At 43.6% G+C, this 22,752-nt stretch overlaps 1 protein-coding gene across 4 annotated transcripts in view; it reads left to right on the top strand.

Annotated features, from left to right (window-relative positions):
- Positions 1 to 22,752, top strand: part of LOC124802904 (beta-galactosidase-1-like protein 2) — a 137,695-nt gene that overhangs the window by 67,361 nt on the left and 47,582 nt on the right. For 3 of the 4 annotated variants that reach the window (XM_047263968.1, XM_047263969.1, XM_047263971.1), the window contains exons 2-3: positions 16,167 to 16,368; positions 16,935 to 17,120. In XM_047263968.1, coding sequence (XP_047119924.1) covers positions 16,167 to 16,368; positions 16,935 to 17,120 — 388 coding nt within the window. Of the gene's footprint in view, positions 1 to 15,517; positions 15,536 to 16,166; positions 16,369 to 16,934; positions 17,121 to 22,752 lie in introns of all 4 variants that reach the window. The other variant, XM_047263970.1, reaches the window with a different exon arrangement.

The raw sequence follows: 22,752 nt of genomic DNA on the forward strand, positions 1-22,752 counted from the left end.
TAATCTGCCAGGAAGTTTCATATCAGCGCACACGCCACTGCAGAGTGAAAATCTCATTCTGGAAACATCCCCCAGGCTGTGGCTAAGCCATGTCTCCGCAATATCCTTTCTTGCAGGAGTGCTAGTTCTGCAAGGTTTGCAGGAGAGCTTCTGTAAAGTTTGGAAGGTAGGAGATGAGGTACTGGCAGAAGTGAAGCTGTGAGGGCGGGGCGTGAGTTGTGCTTGGGTAGCTCAGTTGGTAGAGCACTTGCCCGCGAAAGGCAAAGGTCCCGAGTTCGAGTCTCGGTCCAGCACACAGTTTTAATCTGCCAGGAAGTTTCATTCAGAGTCCTATTTGCACTCATCATATGTCCCAAGTGATCACCTCTCTTGTAGAGGTGAGTTGCACAAGAAACTAGTGCAGACTGACTACAATTTATTTGACAACATGGAGATTTGTACAGAATGCTTTCTGAGCACCACAAGCAATTTTAAGTAAGCATTCCAATCAAACTACAGTTCTCACAGTATCCGAGTTCTGACAAAAGCTATCAGAGTTTGACTTTTATCACCATAACCCAAACCAGTATGCCAACAGGCGTGCACTTATTGATCGCATTGCAACTGACTGATGCAGGACACGGGCCAGATTATATCCAGGATTTGTGGAGAGCACTTCTTGTAACAAGTGCTATCTAGGTACAATATGTTGAATGTAGGTTGAAAGTTTTCGGAAGGGGGTAGCGGGGAATGGAGGTAGCAAGCCCAGCCCCACATGGACTGCCACATGGTGAGCAGCCACGTGGGGATAACAAGCCCTTCCTGGCCACCGCAGAACTAGCACCAAATCTGCACTTCATGCTTCTGCAAAAGTGGAAGTCATGCATGGAAAAAAAAATTGCTTAAATGCTTTTTGTAAACAAAACTGAAATTGTCATATGCATTAACAACTTTAATAAAGATACTAACTGTTGCAATTACATGAACTTGTCACAAGGAAGGGAAACATACTTAATACAGTGAAGTGTAACGAAGTAACACAACAGGCAACAATGGCTATCTCACACAGTAGTGTCGGCTAGCTAATGTAGGCCACAGCCAGAAACAAATACCTATCGGCTCGCTGAGTCAGGACTGGAGAGTGGTATGCCAATCGAAAGTTAAAACACTATAGTAGTGCCATGACTGTTGAGAGTAATGTTGCGTTGGCTACTTCATGTCCATAGCTACATCGGGTGGTGCCAGTACGGTTTTTCTGTACTTTATGGTGATAAATATGCTACGCAGTAATCTAGTACACCACAATTAATATGCAGGATTGCAGGTACATTGTACTCATGTCTGGGTCACTTGCAGTTGTGTGTGTGGGGGGGGGGGGGGGGGAATCCGCAATCCGCCTGGGTCCCGACACATCCATTTTAGTTTCATGATAAGACATACTGGGAACAAACCCATCAACAACTGTTAGTTCACATACAGAAAGTCTTTTACAAATTATGTTGGCCCTGAAAAGGGCCTTTTTTGTAGCTAGGACATTGTTTACTTAAAGGAGGTGCTTGAACTGGCGACCCACTGACATGACAGAAGCTTGGTAACGTTGAACATGTTTTGCCAAACTCTTTCAAAGATTCCTGGCATTGCCCTGATGTGAATGGTGGCACGTTGAATGTGATCCATTAATTCCTCTTTGTTTCTAGGTGGTTGGCACCTGGGTAAGTGAACTAGAACTTTGAAAAATCCCCGCAGGAAAAAGTCCGGTGGCATGAGGTCTGGTGATCACGGGGCCATGTCCTATGAGTACCTCTGCCAATTACCCAGCCATCAAAGAGTTCATTAAATATCTGTGTACAGCAAGACTGTTATGTGTGGGTGCCCCATCATACTGCAACCACATGCATAGCCGTATGTCCAGGGGATCAACTTTCAGCAAGCCAGGTAGAGTTTCTTGCAAAAAGTGAAGGTAATTTGCCTCGTTGAGTGAAAAGGTATGCGGACCAGCCCAGTCAGATGGTCACCCAAAATGCCTGCCCAAATGTTGAGTGCAAACCATTCCTGGTGTCCATGGACGGACGTGACATGAGGATTTCCCCTTACCCAGTAATGAACATTTCGAGTGTTGTAAAGGCCATCCCAGTGGAAGGTGCACTCATCGGTAAACAACACAATTGTGGGGAAGTCAGTATCTCATGCAACACATTGCAGAAACCACCAGCAAAATCCTAGTCTGTGCTCATAGTCTGCCACAGGATTTTTTGTTTCACCAAGTCACCAGTGAATTGCTGTAAACATTTGCAGGTGTGGGTGGTGTCTTCCCCATACAACCTTTGAGCTTACTGTCGGCTAGTCCATAAACAAAAACCATATCTCATTGTTCTTCAAACGAATACTGTGCCACCATGCTTACTGTACAATTAAATTGCAGGTGACGTGTGTGCTCCAAAGTGAAGCTTATGTGTGAATGCCTCTGACGTGAAGTGGAGACAAACAGCAAGATCTACTCGACATGTGTGCGTATCACGTTGGGGCAGTTACGGGGTAAGGGACATGAACCAACAACTGTAGCGCTGCCAGTCAACCGATGAATGGCAACAGGGCAGTCCCATGGCCAATTATAGTGTATGGCACCAAGTTTCCGTAGTTTGAAAATGGTGCGTTGTCAACCTACACAACATTAGTAGCTTTGTTTCCTATTGGCGTCAGCTATCCAGGGTTAAAACATTGTGACACAATTTTTCTCCACCCTGTATATTCAAATCAAAATTTAAGATTGTGCTGCTATTCACTTCCGCTGTCAGAACCTTTCTGCCTGTAGTGCTATTTGGGCAATATTACTGTTAATAAATTGTACTAAGTCTGGGACCTTACCATTGGCACCCCTGCAGTTAACTGATACCACATTAACAATTTCTCTTTTTGATATGCAAGAAGAACATGAGTTGTTGTTGTTGTTGTGGTCTTCAGTCCTGAGACTGGTTTGATGCAGCTCTCCATGCTACTCTATCCTGTGCAAGCTTCTTCATCTCCCAGTACCTATTGCAGCGATCCCTTGATGCCTCAGAACATGTCCTACCAACCGATCCCTTCTTCTAGTCAAGTTGTGCCACAAACTCCTCTTCTCCCCAATTCTATTCAATACCTCCTCATTAGTTATGTGATCTACCCACCTAATCTTCAGCATTCTTCTGTAGCACCACATTTCGATAGCTTCTATTCTCTTCTTGTCCAAACTATTTATCATCCACATTTCACTTCCATACATGGCTACACTCCATACAAATACTTTCAGAAACGACTTTCTGACACTTAGATCAATACTCGATGTTAACAAATTTCTCTTCTTCAGAAACGCTTTCCTTGCCATTGCCAGTCTACATTTTATATCCTCTTTACTTCGACCATCATCAGTTATTTTGCTCCCCAAATAGCAAAACTCCTTTACTACTTTAAGTGTCTCATTTCCTAATCTAATTCCCTCAGCATCACCCGATTTAATTCGACTACATTCCATTATCCTCGTTTTGTTTTTGTTGATGTTCATCTTATACCCTCCTTTCAAGACACTGTCCATTCCGTTCAACTGCTCTTCCAAGTCCTTTGCTGTCTCTGACAGAATTACAATGTCATCGGCAAATCTCAAAGTTTATATTTCTTCTCCATGGATTTTAATACCTACTCCGAACTTTTCTTTTGTTTCCTTTACTGCTTGCTCAATATACAGATTGAATAGCATTGGGGAGAGGCTACAACCCTGTCTCACTCCCTTCCCAACCACTGCTTCCCTTTCATGCCCCTTGACTCTTATAACTGCCATCTGGTTTCTGTACAAATTGTAAATAGCTTTTCGCTCCCTGTATTTTACCCCTGCGACCTTCAGAATTTGAAAGAGAGTATTCCAGTCAACATTGTCGAAAGCTTTCTCTAAGTCCACAAATGCTAGAAACGTAGGTTTGCCTTTCCTTAATCTATTTTCTAAGATAAGTCATAGGGTCAGTATTGCCTCATGAGTTCCAACATTTCTATGGAATCCAAACTGATCTTCCCCGAGGTCAGCTTCTACCAGTTTTTCCATTCGTCTGTAAAGCATTCGCGTTAGTATTTTGCAGCTGTGACTTATTAAACTGATAGTTCGGTAATTTTCACATCTGTCAACACCTGCTTTCTTTGGGATTGGAATTATTTGTACGTTTGTCTGATTTGTGCGTTTGTCTGATTATGACACATATTTTATCATGATAATATTATGAGAAGGATATATTTTACTCACTTTAAAGTGGAGATGGTGAGTCACAGACAGCCACAACAAAAAGGCTACTAAACATCAAAGAATAGAAAATCCTGGATGGAATGTAAGAATATTATGAGAAGGAAAGTTGCTACTCACCATATAGCGGAGATGCTGAGTTGCAGATAGGCACAACGAAAAGATTTTCACACTTAAAGCTTTTGGCCAGTGACCTTTGTCAGCAATAGACACACACACACACACACACACACACACACACACACACACACACACACACACACTGACACAAAAGCAACTCACACACATGACTGCAATCTCAGGCAACTGAAACCACACTGCGAGCAACAGCACCAGTTCATGATGAGAGTGGCGACTGGGTGGGGAAAAGGAGGCAGCTGGGGCGGGAAGGGGAGGGATAGTATGGTTTGGATGGCGGACAATGAAGTGCTACAGGTTGTGTGGTGGGCAGGGGAGAGGGGGGGGGGGGGGGCTAGGAGTAACGGAAAAAGAGAGAAATAAATAACAAAATAAATATAATTAAAAAAAAAACTGGGTATGTTTAGCCGAGACAAACGGAAGGTCACGTTGAGACGGCACAGGATAAGACCAACATACGCATCCATAAGGCATCTCCAATCGTCACCAGTGGAGAGAATAATGAAAAGCCTCGGGAATCTCTGCCGCATCTACTGCTCCAAAAGGCATGCCACCAGGGATACCTTTTTACATGATTTCCAGGATGTATTGAATGAGCTGCCATACGGAGTCACAAGAATGGCACCAGTGACCAAGCTATGTGTAGTGCCGGAATGGGAGCAGAGAAGGGGCTGGATGGGTGAGGACAGTGACTAATGATGACTGCTAAACATGTAAGGTTTTGGCCATAAGGCCTTCTTCTGAAATAGACAACATACATACGCAGACATCCATGCAAGTGCAGCTCACACACTGTTTGCGTGAATGTGTGTGTGTGTGTGTGTGTGTGTGTGTGTGTGTGTGTGTGTGCTGCCTATATAAGAAGAAGGCATTCTGGCCAAAAACTTACATGTTTAGTAGTCTTTTTGTTGTGCCTGTCTGTGACTCAACATCTCTGCTATATGGTGAGTATCAATCTATTCTTTTCATAATATTATCATTATTCCATGCTGAATTGTTATGTTTTATCATGAGCCTGTGGAGGATTTTCTTTAACCTAAAATACCTCATGTTAGTGCCACATACACTCTGTTACCTGAGTAACTGCTTTCTGTGTGTAGTACTTGCCCAATTTATTGAGGTAGGGTTTTCAGTTCCCTGTGTGGCAGTGATGACCAAGAAATCAGCATTTCATATCATCACAGAAATCATCTGAGCCTCTGATTTAGGCCTTCATTCAGTTCTAAATCATATCTACAGCCAATGGGTCACAGGCAATTCTGGTTATCCTGAATGAAAGCAGATTCAGTGCACATTCTGCTGCAGGATGAAAATTCATTCTGGAAACAACTCTTTAGGCTGTGGCTATGACATTTCCTGCAGTATCCTCTCTACAAGACAGGTGAAGAGATGCTGAGAGAAGTGAAACTGTAAGGGTGTGTCATGAGTTAAGCCCTTCCCCTCGAAAGGCAAAGATCCCAGGTTTGAGCCCTAGTTTGGCATACAGATTTAATTTGTCAAAAAGTTAAAAAAAAACTGGATATGATGCTGCAAATCACAAGCCTTGCTTGTGCCATGTCTGGGAGGCTATATTAATTTCATTGATTCAGCCACCCATCTAAAGAAACCAAGAATGGCTTCTTAATTCAGGTGATAGGCATTGTTTGTACAAACTTGAACTATGATTTGCAACCAGCTCCATCCAGTGTTCAGTAACTGCTAGAACACACATCTTGGAAGTTAGAACTATGGTGAATATATTGAGTGAATACTAACCATGCCCTGTGTGTGTGTCTCCATCACCCATGTTATACTGGAGATCTCAATGACCAGTGATGCTCGGTGTTGGCAGGACTTTGCAGAAAAATAGGTCACAGGCATAACAGAAGTGGGGACCTGTGATGGCTGAAGTGTGTTTTTAACAATGGACAGCACCTGATTTCAGTTGCACTGGCCTTAATGGGACAATCTTGCAGCCAGAATCAACATTCACTTTCTGTGTAGAGATTCTTCCACCATTTGCTTTTGGTTGAGGAGAAACTAGACATGTCATTTGTATCAGAATGCATACCGTAACATCATCACAGCTGTGATGAGATTCCTGAGGTTCCACAGCTTTTGAAACAGGTGTCCAAATGTTGCTGCAGCGTAGGGCAGTAGCTTGAATCATGTTGACTGTGGCCAGCTCAGCTTATAGCTGTTTCCAGACTGCAGCCAATCCCTGGTATGTCCACACACAACAACCACACCATTATGCAGACATAATAATAAGATGGAACAAAGTACTAACATAACCAGTTAGAGGCTAACAGAAAACAATGAGGAGACAGCAATGACCGCAAGATTGTTGCCCTGCAGGTGTTATAAATCTACACTATTAACATTATAATATACAAAGAATGAAGAAAGAAAGTCCCCTAGTGTATCCCAGATGGTGGAAACACAAAAATCTGTGTACAGATATTTTGGTAAACAAAAAAAGCTTTCTTCAGCTTGAAGGGGCAGTGAACCTTAGCTTTGGCAGTAATTCATGCATTTCATAATTTTAAAGTTAGTTCTGCTAAAAAAAAAAAATAAATAAGGAGATGAAATTTAACCTGCACTTTTAAGGATAGCTGTCTTAAAGGAGATATTTGACAACTATATACTATACAAACAGACTGGGCTCTTTAGAACACTTGATGTTTACATTTCTGATAGAGTTCTCCAATTAGAAATAACAAAGGCAGCTTTCCTGTCCATATATTTCAAAGTCTGGTTCAAACCAACAAAGGCACCAAATTTTTTGTGTAACTAGAGAATGAACCTATGCAGTTTAAAAAAAAATCATTGAAAAACTCTTCTTCATTTCTATAGATCACCTTGAATGAAGAGAATATTTTATTCTTGGCACACTTAATGCTGATGCAGCTGATGCCTCCAGAGTGGCAATCAACAGAATGTGGAGGCTGGTGGGGTGGCTGGTTCTTCCCGTATCAGCAGGGTGATGACTCATCCATCGGTGCTCTATTCTGTGGGCGAAAGTAGGAGGACACAGTGGGGGAGGCAGTGAATGTGCACAGTGCAACAGTTGGGGGCATCCTACCACAAAAATGTGGTGACTGATCCCATCACCCAGCAGGGTTCAACAGATCATAGACTCAACTGAATTGAATGTCAGAAACATGCTGCCAACCAAAAGACAGGGTCCAAACAAAGCCTGTGGGGAAAGCATGACAGGTCATGACAGTCCAGGGCATGCAAATCAGGGTGCAACAAATCTAAAAGACTTGGTGGCTGGTACCCATGCAAATATTCTGCTTGGCTGCAGCTGTTAACCAGAATTGCACAGTACATGGTGAGAAAACTAGACAGTGCATCATCATGGGATAAGACAGAGACAAACTTTTCCATTTGGGTCTTGAATGTCTGGCACGACATGTTCAGAGCTAAAGCATGACTCAGAGCTAGAAGGCAGGTGAAAATGGGCAGTAGTCAGATGCTGATACCACTGCAAATGCAAAATCTTCAAACTGCCATGATACAAATAGGTGACCATTATTGAATGTGAGGGTCCTGGAGGGAGCCCTTAATAGCAAAAGTGACAAACAATGCACGAACAGTAATTACCAGTTTCATGGAAGACAGTTTGGCAAAAATGGGAAATTGGACAGTGCATCCACTACTAGGAACCACATGCTTTCCAAAAAGGGGTCCATGACATTGACATGCACCCAGCTCCAGAACTGACCAAGTTGAAAATAGACAGAGCAGTGAAGTATGGTTCTGTGCGCAGGCTGTGCAAGCCTGCACAAGATGTTCAGTATCATCACTAACTGTTGGCCAGTAGATGTGATGCCATGCCAAAGCCTTCATACCTGACATACTCCAGTGCAGCATCTGGAGTATGCAATGACACATCACAAGGGGATGACTACTCAACTGCTCTGCTCCTCCTTGGCAAGAATGGGAATCACCTGGACCACATTGAGGTGTTTATGTAGGCAGAAAAATATATGCCATGCTGACTCTGCTCCTGAAGTGGCCCATGCTGTCTGGACTGCTGAAACAATTTTCTGAACGAAAAAAAATGGGCGTCAGCCTCTTGCATTGTTAAAGGAAAATTGAGCAGTGTCGAGGCATCATCCACTGCGAAACACCAGATCTGGACACACTGGCAACTGCGATAGGGTATCCAAATTTGCATTCTGGAGAGTTGACTGATAATGAATGTCATAGCACTAATTACCGAGAAAGAGCACCAACCTCTGCAATCAGTGGGCAGCCCTATCCAGTAGCTTGAAATGATGGCTGAATATGAAACTATGGGCTTGTGGTCAGTGACAGGTAGGAACTTCACACCATACAAGAAAACATGAAACCTTTTAATACTGAAAATAATAGCTAGTGTCCTCTTTTCAACCTGTGAATAGTGACACTGTATCACTGAAAGCATCTTCTAGTGTATCAGTGATAGGCTGCACAGTATCATCTGGGTCCACTGCAACAGAACCAGACATGTGCCATACTGGGACTTGTTAGCAACCAAGTTTAATGGTTTACCCAGTGTAATAGAAGCCAAACAGGGAGTGGAGCACATACACTGCTTGAGGGACAGAAAAGCATGTTGACAGTCCACAGACAATACAAATTTAGCATCCTTTTGGTGAAGGCCTTTACGGGGTGACAGATGTGCAGGGCTTGAGGGATGAAATTGGCATAACAAGAAATCTTACCCAAACAGTGCAGGATCTTGGGCTACAGCAAGTTGACAATGGCTTTGAAATGCTTATCTGTGGGAACAAGGCGATCTTTGCTGATCATGTGACCCAAGAAATATACCTTTGTGGGGAAAAAATTATATTTTTCCAGTTTCCATGAAAGCTGGTTTCCAGAAGGTGTTGGTAAATTGCCTGCAGATTTTGTAAATGCTCCTCTCATGTATAACCCATATCTAATATGTAAACAGGGTAGTTGATGCAACAGGAAATGTCTTGAACCAACTGCTCCAAATATTGTTGATAAATTCCTGGCACAGACAAAATTCTGATGGACAAGCTATTAAACTGATAAGGTGCTTGATTACTAAGAAACTGAGGAGGGTCATCCATTTGACAACTGCAGGTATGCCTCACATAAGTTGATGTAGGAAAAATACTGGCCTTCTGACAATTTCATCTACAACTCCTCTGGCCATGGAACTGGATATAAGTCCATAACACATTGCACACTGATTGTTTCTTTAAAATTGCCTGAAGGGTGCATGATGCCACTTGGCTGCTGAATCCCCACCAGAGGGATGGCCCACTGACTTGACGAAATGGGAGAAATGACACCAAAGTTCCACCAGAACTTCAACTCAGCTTGAACTTCATCACACATGGCAAAGGAAATTGGAAGGGGGGGGGGGGAGGGGGGAGTACTAAAATTTAGGTTTTGCTAGTGGCAGGGGGAGACACACACCTCAAAATTTTCTGCTCCACCCAAGGTATTCTCAAGCAGCTGCTCACATTACTGTGATAAAGAGTTCAAATCTTGATGGGAGACTGACTGACACTAAATGTTCTTTGTCCACTCTCTGGAAACCGAATACAGAAAAGGCATCAAATCCAAGAATATTTTTTGCCAAACCTGAATTAACCACTAGCAGTGTAAGTTTCCATTCCACATTCTTATAATGAGCTGAAGGAGAGAGAGAGAGAGAGAGAGAGAGAGAGAGAGAGAGAGCGCAAGAAAGAAATGAATTAACCACTAGCAGTGTAAGTTTCCATTCCGCACATTCTTATAATGCGCTGAAGGGGAGAGAGAGAGAGAGAGAGAGAGAGAGAGAGAGAGAGAGAGAGAAAGAAAGAAAGAAAGAAAGAAAAGCCCCCATAAAGGAACATGCTGTTTACTATGAGACACAACTAGACATACTGTCCACTGCAAAGCAGCTCAACCAAGGAGCCTGTACATTTCTAAGTTAATGATGCTGACTGTCACTCACATAACTACCTGAAACTCATTTGTTTGTCCATCCGTGACTAACATTATCAGAAAATGCCTGGAGTGATGACTTGTGGGGTGCCAGAGGCAACATCTGAGGCCAAGGTAAACATTACAGCCTCTGACGGCTGCCCTGTGTCTCGCTGACTGTCACAAACTGATACCAAATGGCCTTCTCTTCAACATACCCCACATGTGGTACTTGTAAATGAGCAGTCCTGTGTAATGTATACCACGTAATAACTGGGGCAGGACAGCTGACTGGCCTATTGAGTGGAAACAGATGTGGAATGAGAACAATGCCAAGAGCCTGAAAAATATTCCAGGTTGGGACCACAACCTTTTGACTTATTTGTAGCCGCCAGGGATCACTGTGACACCGCTGCACTTGAATCGTCAAAGGCATCATCACATGGTGGCTCAGCAGAAGACACAAACACTTTGCCGCCCTACAGGACATTGTGGTCTATCTACCTTCGCCAACTACCTGTTATTGGAAAGTGCATCCCTTGCTGCTGCTATAAGTTCATGTGATTCAGCATTCTGGGCAACTTTGGCTAAGGAGGTGTCAGACAAAGCCAGTGTCCTAGTTTGGATGATGGCATTATGTGCTAACTGGACAATCATGTCCACAGTTAGCAAGTATGCATATGAGGTAGCACAGTGGGGACACTCAAACTGACACTTGCATGAGAGACCTTGTGGCTCTACTATCCAGGCTGCATAAGACTGCCTGGGATGTTTGTGGTGCTGGTTAAACTGGAACTGTGTTGCTGCCATATCATGGCTTTGAAGTCCAAACTATTGTGGTGTGCCCAATTGACAGAATTTCTCAGAGGTATGTTTTTCGAGCTCAGTGGAGGGCTTCAAATGTTGTAACAAGTTGGCTGTATCAGGTGGATCGACAATAATCATTACCTGGGAATGCAGCAAGACTCATCAAAGCCAGTGAATGGTGCAGGGGAGAGAGGTTCTCTGCGGGCACCTGGCCTTCCACCAGTGCGGCATTAGTTAGGTCAGTTCTGCATGCTATTTGAGTATTTTCTGCATCTGCACCTGCTGCAGATTTTAGTGCTGCTCCTTCCAGCATTGAAAAAGTAGCAGGTCCATGGTGGCCTCATATTAGCACTATGAAAAAAAAGAAAAAGAAGAAGAAAAGTGTCACACACATAAGAATGTCCTACATTGCCACTTTTGTGTATGCTCAGGGTGAGACGATGCCACAAACTGTGATTGTCAGTACAATACAAATGTCACTGTGCTAGCTAATGGTAGCTCGACTACAAAGTCTTGGGGCTGAACCTCAGAAGAGGGAACGAAACTTGACTGTTCGCTGCAGAGTATGCTTCACCTGTGTGGAGTGCATCCACTCACACCAAACAGGTTGATATTGCAATGAATGAGACCGTCCGAATCATGTCGGGATGTACGAAGCCAACTCCAGTCGATAAAATCTACCTGATTGTTGGAATAGCTCCCCCCACTATTAGAAGGGCTGTTGCTGCTGATGTAGAGAGGGCTAAGCAAACTTATGATCCCACATGATCGTCAGGCTGTAGTCGGTCGACTGAAGTCGAGAAAGAGCTTCATCGCCAGGACTCAACCACTAGAGGGGACACCAGAATTTAACTGCATCACCAGGTGGAAGAGCAAGCTACCACCTGATATCCCTGTAAAGGAAGAGCTAGCTCCAGGAAATGACTTACCCGACCCTATTTGGAGATCACTCAATTGTCTTACGGTGGGCGTTCCTCTTTGCAAGACCAACATGCAAAAATGGGGCATTCTTCCAGCTGATGGAGATACATCCTGCAAGTGTGGAACAACACAAGACCTGGCCCACCTGCTAATCTGTCCTCAACTTGAACAGCCCTGCACAACACAGGACCTGATCGAGGGAAACAACAAGACAATCGGAGTTGCTACCTTCTGGAAGTGCTGAGCACACACGGAAATGAATGAATGATCTTAGTCTGTCTATGGTGGAGCGTAAGTTCAAACACCTTAGATATGAGCACAAAGATAAACACCAAATGTGACTATTGTGAGTGATTGTACAACTAAGTGCACAGAAATAGAGAGAGCACTAAGCGAAGGCCAGGTCTGAGGCAGCTGAAATATGTGTAAGAACTGACAGCCCTGGCTTATCACTGCTGATAGGTAAACATTTTGGACAGGGGTTCTGCCCATGCAGTGCTTCGTAAGTGGTGTCTGTGACAGCTTACCACATTATTCTACTTTGAGATCCGTACCAGCACATCTGTGTTCATATCAATATCCACTGGCGGGGATACTAAAATTTTATACTGAATTCAATGGTGGCTTCTAACCACACATTTGCAGTTTTGTTGGAAATGTTTCATTTGTGGACCCATGTTTACTAGAATGTTTCTGCATGTATTGCCATATTCATTCACTTGCGTCAGTTGGTGGTAGTAATTATGACCCCTCCATATTAAAGTTGCAACTTCAGAAAATTATAGTGAAATGCAAATAGGTCTGCAGAGGACTGATACTTAGTGCTGGAACTGATAGCAAACCCTCAACATAAATAAATGTAAGGGGGAGAAAGAGGTGGAACATGGGAGAAAGTGTTGGGAAGGGCTGGCTGGCAGCTTTCGTGCAGCACAGAATGAAGATGATGTGATGGCATCAATTGGGAGGGTATGACAGGATAGAGGAGGGAGAGACTAGTGGATAGAGGGTGTGGGTGCAGTGGATTAGTGAAGATTGAGGTCAGCACGATTCTGGGAGTGAAGTATGTGTAGTAAGGATAACTCTCATCTGCCTAGTGCAGGAAAGCTGGTGCTGAGGGGAAGGATTCAGGTGACATGAGTTTTGAAGCATCCATTTAACTGAAGCATGTTTTGTCAGCATTATGTTCCATTACTTGGTGGTCAACTCTGTTCTTTGCCACAATTTAGCAGTAGGCATTCATTGTGGTGGACAGCTGGTTGGTGGTGAAGCCCACATAAAATGCTTTGCAGAACTTGCAGCATAGCTGGTATATGAGATGGCTGTTTTCTAGGTGACCCTGCCTCTGATGGGATAGGATATACACTATGTGATCAAAAGTATCTGGACACCCCCAAAAACATTTGTTTTTCTATTAGGTGCATTGTGCTGCCACCTACTACGAGGTACTCCGTATCAGCAACCTCAGTAGTCATTAGACATTATAGTGCAGAATGGGGCACTCGCCGGAACTCACGGACTTAACATGTGGTCAGGTGATTGGGTGTCACTTGTGTCATACCTCTGTATGCGAGATTTCCACACTCCTAAACGTCTCTAAGTCCACTGTTTCTGTTGTGATAGAGAAGTGGAAATGTGAAGAGACACATGCAGCACAAAATCATACAGGCCAGCCTCGTCTGTTGGCTGACAGAGACTGCCGACAGTTGAAGAAGGTCATAATGTGTAATAGGCAGACATCTATCCAGACCATCACACAGGAATTCCAAACTGCATCAGGATCCACTGCAAGTACTATGACAGCTAGGCGGGAGGTGAGAAAACTTGGATTTCATGGTTGAGCAGCTGCTCATAAGCCACACATCACGCTGGTAAATGCCAAACGATGACTTGCTTGGTGTAAGGAGCATAAATGATGGACGATTGAACAGTGGAAAAATGTTGTGTGGGGTGACGAATCACAGTACACGATGTGGCGCTCTGATGGCAGGATGTGAGTATGGGAAATGTCTTGTGAACGTCATCTGCCAGCCAACAGTAAAGTTCAGAGGTGTGGTGTTATGGTGTAGTCATGTTTTTCATGGAGGGAGCCTGCACCCGTTGTTGTTTTGCATGGCACTATCACAGCACAGGCCTACATTGATGTTTTGAGCACCTTCTTGCTTCCACTGTTGAAGAGCAGTTCAGGGATGGTGACTGCATCTTTCAACCTGATGGAGCACCTGTTCATGGCATGGCCTGAGGCGGTGTGGTTACACGATAATACATCCCTGCAATGGACTGGCATGCACAGAGTCCTGACCTGAATCCTATAGAACACCTTTGGGATATTTTGGAACACTGACTTCATGCCAGACCTCACTGATCGACATCAGTACCTCTCTTCAGTGCTGCACTCCATGAAGAAAGGTGTGCCATTCCCCAAGAAACCTTCCAGCACCTGATTGAATGTATGCCTGTGTGAGTGGAAGCTGTCATCAAGGCTAAGGGTGAGCCAACACCATATTGAATTCCAGCATTACTGATCAAGGTTGCCATGAACTTGTAAGTCATTTCCAGCCAGGTGTCTGGATACTTTTGAGCACGTAGTGTATATGCCTTTGACAGGATTGGAGTGCTGAGCAGGTTATGCACCTGGATCTTGCACAAGTATATGATCCCAGTGGCAATGGGTTTGGAATAGGAATGGCATAGGGATGGGGACATGCCTTGCATTCTTATCCTGTACACTTGCTGCCTCCCACCTCCTGTACTCCTACCCTCACACCAGTTGCATCCTTCCAAGCCACCAGCCACCCCAATGCAACCCCGTCTCCCACTTCCCACCTCTTTTTCCCTTTACCCACCCCACCTAATCCACAATCCTCCACCCCATTTCAACTGTCAAACTGCAATCCTGGCGTTGTGTATCCATACAGCCCAGTGTAGCTGCACAGGTGTGTGTGTGTGTATGTGTCTGTGTGTGGTAGGAAGATACATAATTTTTCAATTACACAATTGCTAATCAACTGTTGTAGCCATAGTAACTGTAGAATATTTAGTAATATATGCAGAGGGCAACATAAAGCAGAATTGCCACATAGACCTAGTTTCAAGAAAAGCAGGTACCAGAATGATATTCATTGGAAGAATCATAAGGCACTGTAATTCACTCACAAAGGAAGTATCTTACAAAACCTAGTTACACTGATTCTTAAATACTGCTAACCAGTCTAGGACAAAGGGGACATTGCAGATTACTGATAGGTTTACTGTTAAAATTCCTAGAGTGTACATTCCAAGAAGAGTCAGACAGCATATTACTTTGCTTGATATACATCTCACGAAATGACCATGATGGGAAGATTAGAGAAATTTGAATTGGTACAAAGTCCTAATGACAATCATTCTCCTCACATACCTTTTGTGACTGGAACAGGAAAGGGGGAAATTTATCATTGTAGCAGAGTTAGGTGTAGATGCTCTATTGTTTGTATTTCTAATATGTGATGATTGATGCAGTCTTTTCAGCTATGAAAAGTGAGTTATTGAGATTTGGTAATCACTAAAACACATGTGTTCCATGCATAATTGTTACTATCATCACTCATTTGCATACATATAAAAACAAAGCAGCAAACCATAACCAAATGTTTGTTTTTATATGATAGCTTTCATGCATTTCTAGTTTCTTTCACCATCATTTGTTCTAACTTATTTACATAATGTTTTGAATATATATTCACCTTCTTTATAGCGGAATCTTCTTTTTAATCAAAAGTGTTGTGTATATGTCAGTGTATTTAACTCCAGTGAACCTCAAAACCACCATTTTACAAAATGCATTTTCTTGCCTTAGCAACCACTGAAATATAATTATTTGAGTATCACTTGTCTGAAGCAACTTGAGGCCAATATAACAATAGCTAGCACATACATTTTAAGCTTCTGTGCTTTAGTAAGTGAGCCTAGAGCACATGAATGGTGTTGGGGACAAGGAACAGCTTTTATATTTTAACTAAAAAAATGAGTGATTATAATGAAAATATAAGGAAATAAATAATATAAATTTTTAGATGTTATTAAGCACCTTCTCCCTTGTACTTGCTTAGTAAGTGCACATTATTTTTTTACTAATACATTAATTTAAGAGCAATTACATTTGTTTCAGATGAAGAACTGCAGCCAGTTCTCAAGTACTACCAAGGTTCATCAATAGAATCTGGGCTTGTGGCAGATGCTGATGGTTTCCACCTAAACAATAAGAATCTCACTATATTCAGTGGTGCACTTCATTATTTCAGAGTGCATCCTTCCTACTGGGAAGATCGCATAGCCAAGATTAGTGCTTTGGGACTTGTTGCGGTTGAGACGTAAGTTCACATTTATATGTTCTATATGTCTAACTTACATCTCTCAGTACTGCTTTTGTTCCTACCACACACTGCCCATATGCCATTTTATTAGCAATGCACACTCCTAAATATTCTATTAGTTTTGTGCTAAGATATTTGGGAAACATAAGATTGATGGTTTTTGAAAGTGTCAGATACACTAGCAGATGGCATGAATTGCCTGGGACTTTTTCTTTACTTTATTGACATTACACAAATGTGTACAAATAAGAAAGTGTAATTATACTAATAGTTCACCAAATAGTATGTGCAGCTTGCATATCATAAGTCAGGCTAACATTATGTGAGAAACTAAAACATAAAAAACCATGTTTTGTGAATTGCCAAAAGACTATCTTGAGGTGAAGCTCATTGTGTTATTTTGATCATATACATATTCTAGGCAAAAATCTTAAAACAAATATTGCCATTTGCTTAAACAGTGGTTTTGGGTCAAATTTTCAGTCTTAATTATTTTTTATAAATATTTATGAACTTACTTAATGATAAAAGTTAAAAGATCTGACTGTCAATCTGTCTTTTAGATATGTACCATGGAACTTACATGAGCCTGAGGAAGGTGTTTACGACTTTGGAGATGGAGACCAAGAATTCTCTGCCTTTTTGAACCTAGATTTATTCATTCAAAAGGTGTACGAAGCTAATCTTCTAATGTTGATAAGGCCTGGACCTTACATTTGTGCAGAATGGGAATTTGGTGGCTTACCAAGGTATGAAACTGACAAAAAGTCTTGTATTGTTGGATGAGAAAAATTTGTGTATTATGTCATATAAGATAGTTTCAGTATATTTCGCATCATTACAAGTGAAGTGCAGGTATGGTAATAATAATAATAATAATAATAATAATAATAATAATCATAATCATCTAACACAGCCACACATCGATCAAGACACATCCAACACATGGCTAAGAAAAGGCAATATATACAGTGAAATGGAAGGATTCATGATTGCAATACAGGATCAAACAATAAACACCAGATATTACAGTAAGCATATTATTAGAGATCCCAATACCACAACAGATAAATGCATACTTTGCAAACAACAAATAGAAACCGTAGATCACATCACAAGCGGATGTACAATACTAGCAAATACAGAATACCCCAGAAGACATGACAATGTAGCAAAAATAATACATCAACAACTTGCCATACAACATAAACTAATAAAGCAACACGTTTCCACATACAAGTATGCACCACAAAATGTAATGGAGAATGATGAATACAAATTATACTGGAACAGAACCATTATAACAGATAAAACAACACCACATAACAAACCTGACATCATACTCACCAATAAAAAGAAGAAATTAACACAACTAATCAAAATATCCATACCCAATAAAACAAATGTACAGAAGAAAACAGGAGAAAAAATTGAAAAATACATCCAACTGGCTGAGGAATTCAAAGACATGTGGCATCAGGATAAAGTTGACATCATACCAATTATACTATCAACTACAGGAGTCATACCACACAATATCCACCAGTACATCAATGCAATACAGCTACATCCAAACGTATATATGCAACTACAGAAATATGTAATTATTGATACATGTTCAATTTCCCGAAAATTCCTAAATGCAATGTAACATATACCGTACAGTTAAAAGGAAGTCACGCTTGATCAAGGTCTGCGTCACTTTTCCATTTTTAACCAGACATAATGTCTGAGACAGGAAAGAGAAATAATAATAATTGCTGTATGGAATGAATATTATGTAGTTGATAATAGAAGATCCTGTAGAAGCCCCTTCGGGAGTACTTAGGATTCTAACAATAATGTACCAATACATCTACTCCTTAATGATATTTTTATTTAATAATAAGAGTGAATTTAAAATGAATTGTGTGATTTACAGTAACAAAATTAGAAGTAAATATAATTTTGATATAGATTATGTGTGGTATCCTCCCCACTCATCTCTTATAGGGTGCCTAAGGGATGCTGCTTTCTCAGATAGCTATACAACAGTTCAAGCAAATCACATTAATGGTTTTTATTACAATACAGTAGATTGACAATTTTGTGTAGCTAGAGAAGGCCGAAATGCACGCGTTAAACTTAAGCAGGCTGGCGTGAGGTATCGTTCTTGATGAGACATGCTTCATACGATAACTATCAATTGCTATGGCGCCTTGCTAGGTCGTAGCCATTGACTTAGCTGAAGGCTATTCTAACTATCTCTCGGCAAATGAGAGAAAGGCTTCGTCAGTGTAGTCGCTAGCAAAGTCGTCCATACAACTGGGGCGAGTGCTAGTCCGTCTCTCAAGACCTGCCATGTGGTGGCGCTCGGTCTGCGATCACTGACAGTGGCGACACGCGGGTCCGACATGTACTAATGGACCGCAGCCGATTTAAAGCTACCACCAAGCAAGTGTGGTGGCCCGGTGGCTGGCGGTGACACCACATTCCACCCCCGCAAATCGGCGAACGGTCGTGGTATAAGGCTTCCGCCCGCTGTGGGGAGGACCCCATGTTGACGTATGCGATGAGGTGGGGAGCCTAACAACAGGCGAGGCTGTGCCACCCGCACCCTGCCATTCGGTCCGAGGGGAGCTAGGAAACGCCTGAAAACCTAGTCCAGGGTGCACGTCAACATGCGGTGTATGCGCCCTGAGAGATACAGGAGGGGCTGAAGGGTCGACCTCCATTTGGTCGGGGCACCCGACGGGCGAAGACGACATCTGGTCCGGAGCGGGCAAGAGTTCCATGGCGGAGGACAGCTGGTCACGGGAAGCAATCGGCAGCGCGTGACCCAGGGAGGCGCTTGGCGGCTGCAGCGACGCGTCCACTGCGGGCGGCGCCGGCGCCGGCGGCTGAGGCGGCGGCGCAACGCCATGGGGCTAAATGGAAGGCAGCGTCAGTAACACCTGGGGATGAGGCGAGCCAGTAGATGGGTCCCCAGGGCGCTGACCGGACAGCACCGTCGCTGAAAGCAGACGGGGAGCGGCAGAACCCAGGCGACGACAGAGGCGCAGCTGATTGAGATGCCGACGCACCTCACCAGAGGCCCCCAAAACCAAATACATCGCGCGGCCGAGGCAGCGAAGAATGCGCCCTGCGAGCCAACGCCGTGAACCTCAATAGTTGCGATAGAATACAACGTTGCCTGGAGCAAAAGCAGGAGTCTGCCGCTGCACAGGAACCTGATGAGGCGGATGCAGCAAAGACATCAAGGTTCGATGGGGACGACCGTGGAGCAACTCAGCCGGCGAACGACCATCTCAGGGCTGAGAGCGATATGAAGACAAAAAGAGCAACAACGTGTCCTCCCGAGAATGCGACTCTTTCAACTTCAACATCTGTGACTTGAAAGTCCGGACCAATCGTTCAGCAGCACTGTTTGACTGAGGCGAAAACGGCACGGACGTCAAATGTTGAATACCATTGGCCTTGTAGAATGACTGAAATTCTGCGGACATGAATTGTGGGCCACTGTCGGAAACAACAGTCTGTGGAAGACCTTCAATACAAAAGATAGCAGACAACGCTTGGATGGTGGCAGATGACGTTGTGGAAGACATCCGGACAACAAAAGGAAAATTACTGAAAGAATCGACCACAACCAACCATCGAGCATTCCAGAATGGACCAGCAAAATCGATGTGCAAGCGTTGCCAAGGGGACGTGGCTTTCGGCCATGCAAAGAATTTCCGCGGAGGTGCGGATTGTTGTTCGGCACACGCCATGCAAGAAGAGCACATATTCGTAATCGCAGCATCGATTCCGAACCAAGTACAGTGCTGACGAGCAAGTTGTTTCATTCTCACTATACCCCAATGTCCTTGGTGGAGAAGCCGTAATACAGAGGACTGTAACAAACGTGGGACCACGACTCTGGACTGATCATTATCAGAACGCAACAGCAAAACACCATGACGAACAAAAAGTCTCTCCTTGTGAGCAAAAAATCTGCGAACCAACGGATCCTCGATCCATGACTTTGACAAAGGCCATTGCGTAGCAACAAAATGCGAAACGGTAGCAAGGACAGGGTCAGCAGCTGCGGCTGTAGCTACAGGACGAAAATCAATCGGAAACGATTCGACCACGTCATCGGTTTCCGCATCAATGAACATGCAAGCAAGTTTGGAAGAATCGAATGCTTTATCCTCAGCAACAGGCAAACGGGACAACGCATCGGCGTTTCCGTGTTTAGCAGTGGACCGATACAAGATATCGTAGCGTTACTGCGAGAGGAAAATAGACCAGCAAATGAATTTCTGCGCTGTACGTGGAGGTACAGGCTTGTTCGGATGAAAAAGTGACGTCAAAGGTTTGTGGTCTGTGATGATGGTAAAGTGACGACCATACAAGAAATCGTGAAACTTTGTAACACCAAACACGAGAGCCAAAGCTTCTTTCTCGATTTGTGAATAATTTCTTTGCGCTGACAAGAGCAATTTGGACGCAAAGGCAATAGGGCGATCATGCGAACCATCTTTGTGCGCAAGCACAGCACCGATCCCGAAATCCGATGCATCTACCATCAACAAAAGGGGTTTCCGGGGATCGAATGGCGTAAGGCAAGTATTAGAAAGCAACGCCGATTTCAATTGGCGAAAGGCGCGTTCACATTCCGTCGTCCAGATGAACGGAACACCTTTACGGCGTAAGCGATGAAGCGGAGCTGAAATGGAAGAGGCTTGCGGCACATAGTTAGTATAATAATGTTTTCCCAGCACACTCTGTAGCTGCTTCAATTCTGCGGCGAAGGCAAGTCTTGTATGGCACGGAGGTGCTCTGGACTGGGATGTATGCCGTGGGCATTAATTACATGTCCCAAATATGGTAAGTCACGGGTTGCGAATTCACTGTAGCTTTGAAGTACACACAAAGTCTCAATTTCCCGGAAGGTTTTTGCAAAATTACTAAGGGTGAAGCCCAGAGAGAAGCCGGCACACGTTCAATTACACCTTGTGATTCTAAATTGTTTAACGTTCTGACGACCTCATCACGGAATGCGTGGGGAACATTGCGCGCTCTGAAAAATTTCGGGTGCGCGTTTACTTTCAGTTCCAAATGTGCTTGATAGTTCTTAGCGCAACCAAGGCCCGGTGCAAAAATGTCTGCAAATTCTTCACATAGACGAGAAACACTGGCTGATGGCACAGTCTGGTTCACTGAGAGGACCTGATTTACTATCGACAAGTTAAACAACTGAAATAAATCTAAACCAAACAAGTTCACTGCAGAAGAAGAACGAAGAACGTAAAACGACACAAGTTTTGTTTGTCCCTTATATGTTGCAAGAAGGCTGCACTGTCCTAACACAGGGATATGCTGTCCTGAATATGTAGTTAGCGTAACATTTGCAGCACGCAACGGAGGTGTGTCCAGTTGTTTGTACATGTCGTTATTGAGCAATGAAACTGCAGCTCCTGTATCGAGCTGGAATGGGATCAAGAATACTCAGGCTCATGAACCTTCGCCCATGGACATTCATGTAGTTAATTCCACTCCGCCCAGTACCACTCTCTCTACAAGTGACTGTGTGCGTCCCACAAAAAGTGTGCGTTGACATCGACGGAAATCACGTCATTTAGCAAGTGATTCTGTACCAGTGTCTGTTCAAATTGCACAAAACAGTCGCTCTTGTCGTCAACAGGACAATAAACTTTTTGTGGACTTGGACATTCATGGCAACGTGATCCCATCCTCGTCGCCACTTTTTGTGTAGCTAGAGAAGGCCGAAATGCACGCGTTAAACTCAAGCAGGCTGGCGTGAGGTATCGTTCTTGATGAGACATGCTTCATACGATAACTATCAATTGCTATGGCGCCTTGCTAGGTCGTAGCCATTGACTTAGCTGAAGGCTATTCTAACTATCTCTCGGCAAATGAGAGAAAGGCTTCGTCAGTGTAGTCGCTAGCAAAGTCGTCCGTACAACTGGGGCGAGTGCTAGTCCATCTCTTGAGACCTGCCCTGTGGTGGCGCTCGGTCTGCGATCACTGACAGTGGCGACACGCGGGTCCGACATGTACTAATGGACCGCAGCTGATTTAAAGCTACCACATAGCAAGGTTGGTGGCTAGCGGTGACACCACAGACAATACTTAACTTTGGTTTACAATGTCATGTCGCAAGCTATTGGTGACATGCAAATAATCCATGTCTTTCGCTACATAGAATGTCAATGGAAGTAATGGATCTGGATCACAAGTAACAGCTCTGCTAGTGCCCATCTTCTACTGTCCAGCTGAGGCTGACAGAAGCTGCGCTTATATTCTCTTCAGGTAGAAGCCACTCCTGTTGTGGTGATGTCCTAGTCAGCGTGCTATCGGCTGACAGTGTCTCACGGCCCTCTCTGCTCTTGT

This window comes from Schistocerca piceifrons, chromosome 6, assembly GCF_021461385.2.
Source record: "Schistocerca piceifrons isolate TAMUIC-IGC-003096 chromosome 6, iqSchPice1.1, whole genome shotgun sequence".
NCBI classification, from domain to species: Eukaryota; Metazoa; Arthropoda; class Insecta; order Orthoptera; family Acrididae; genus Schistocerca; species Schistocerca piceifrons.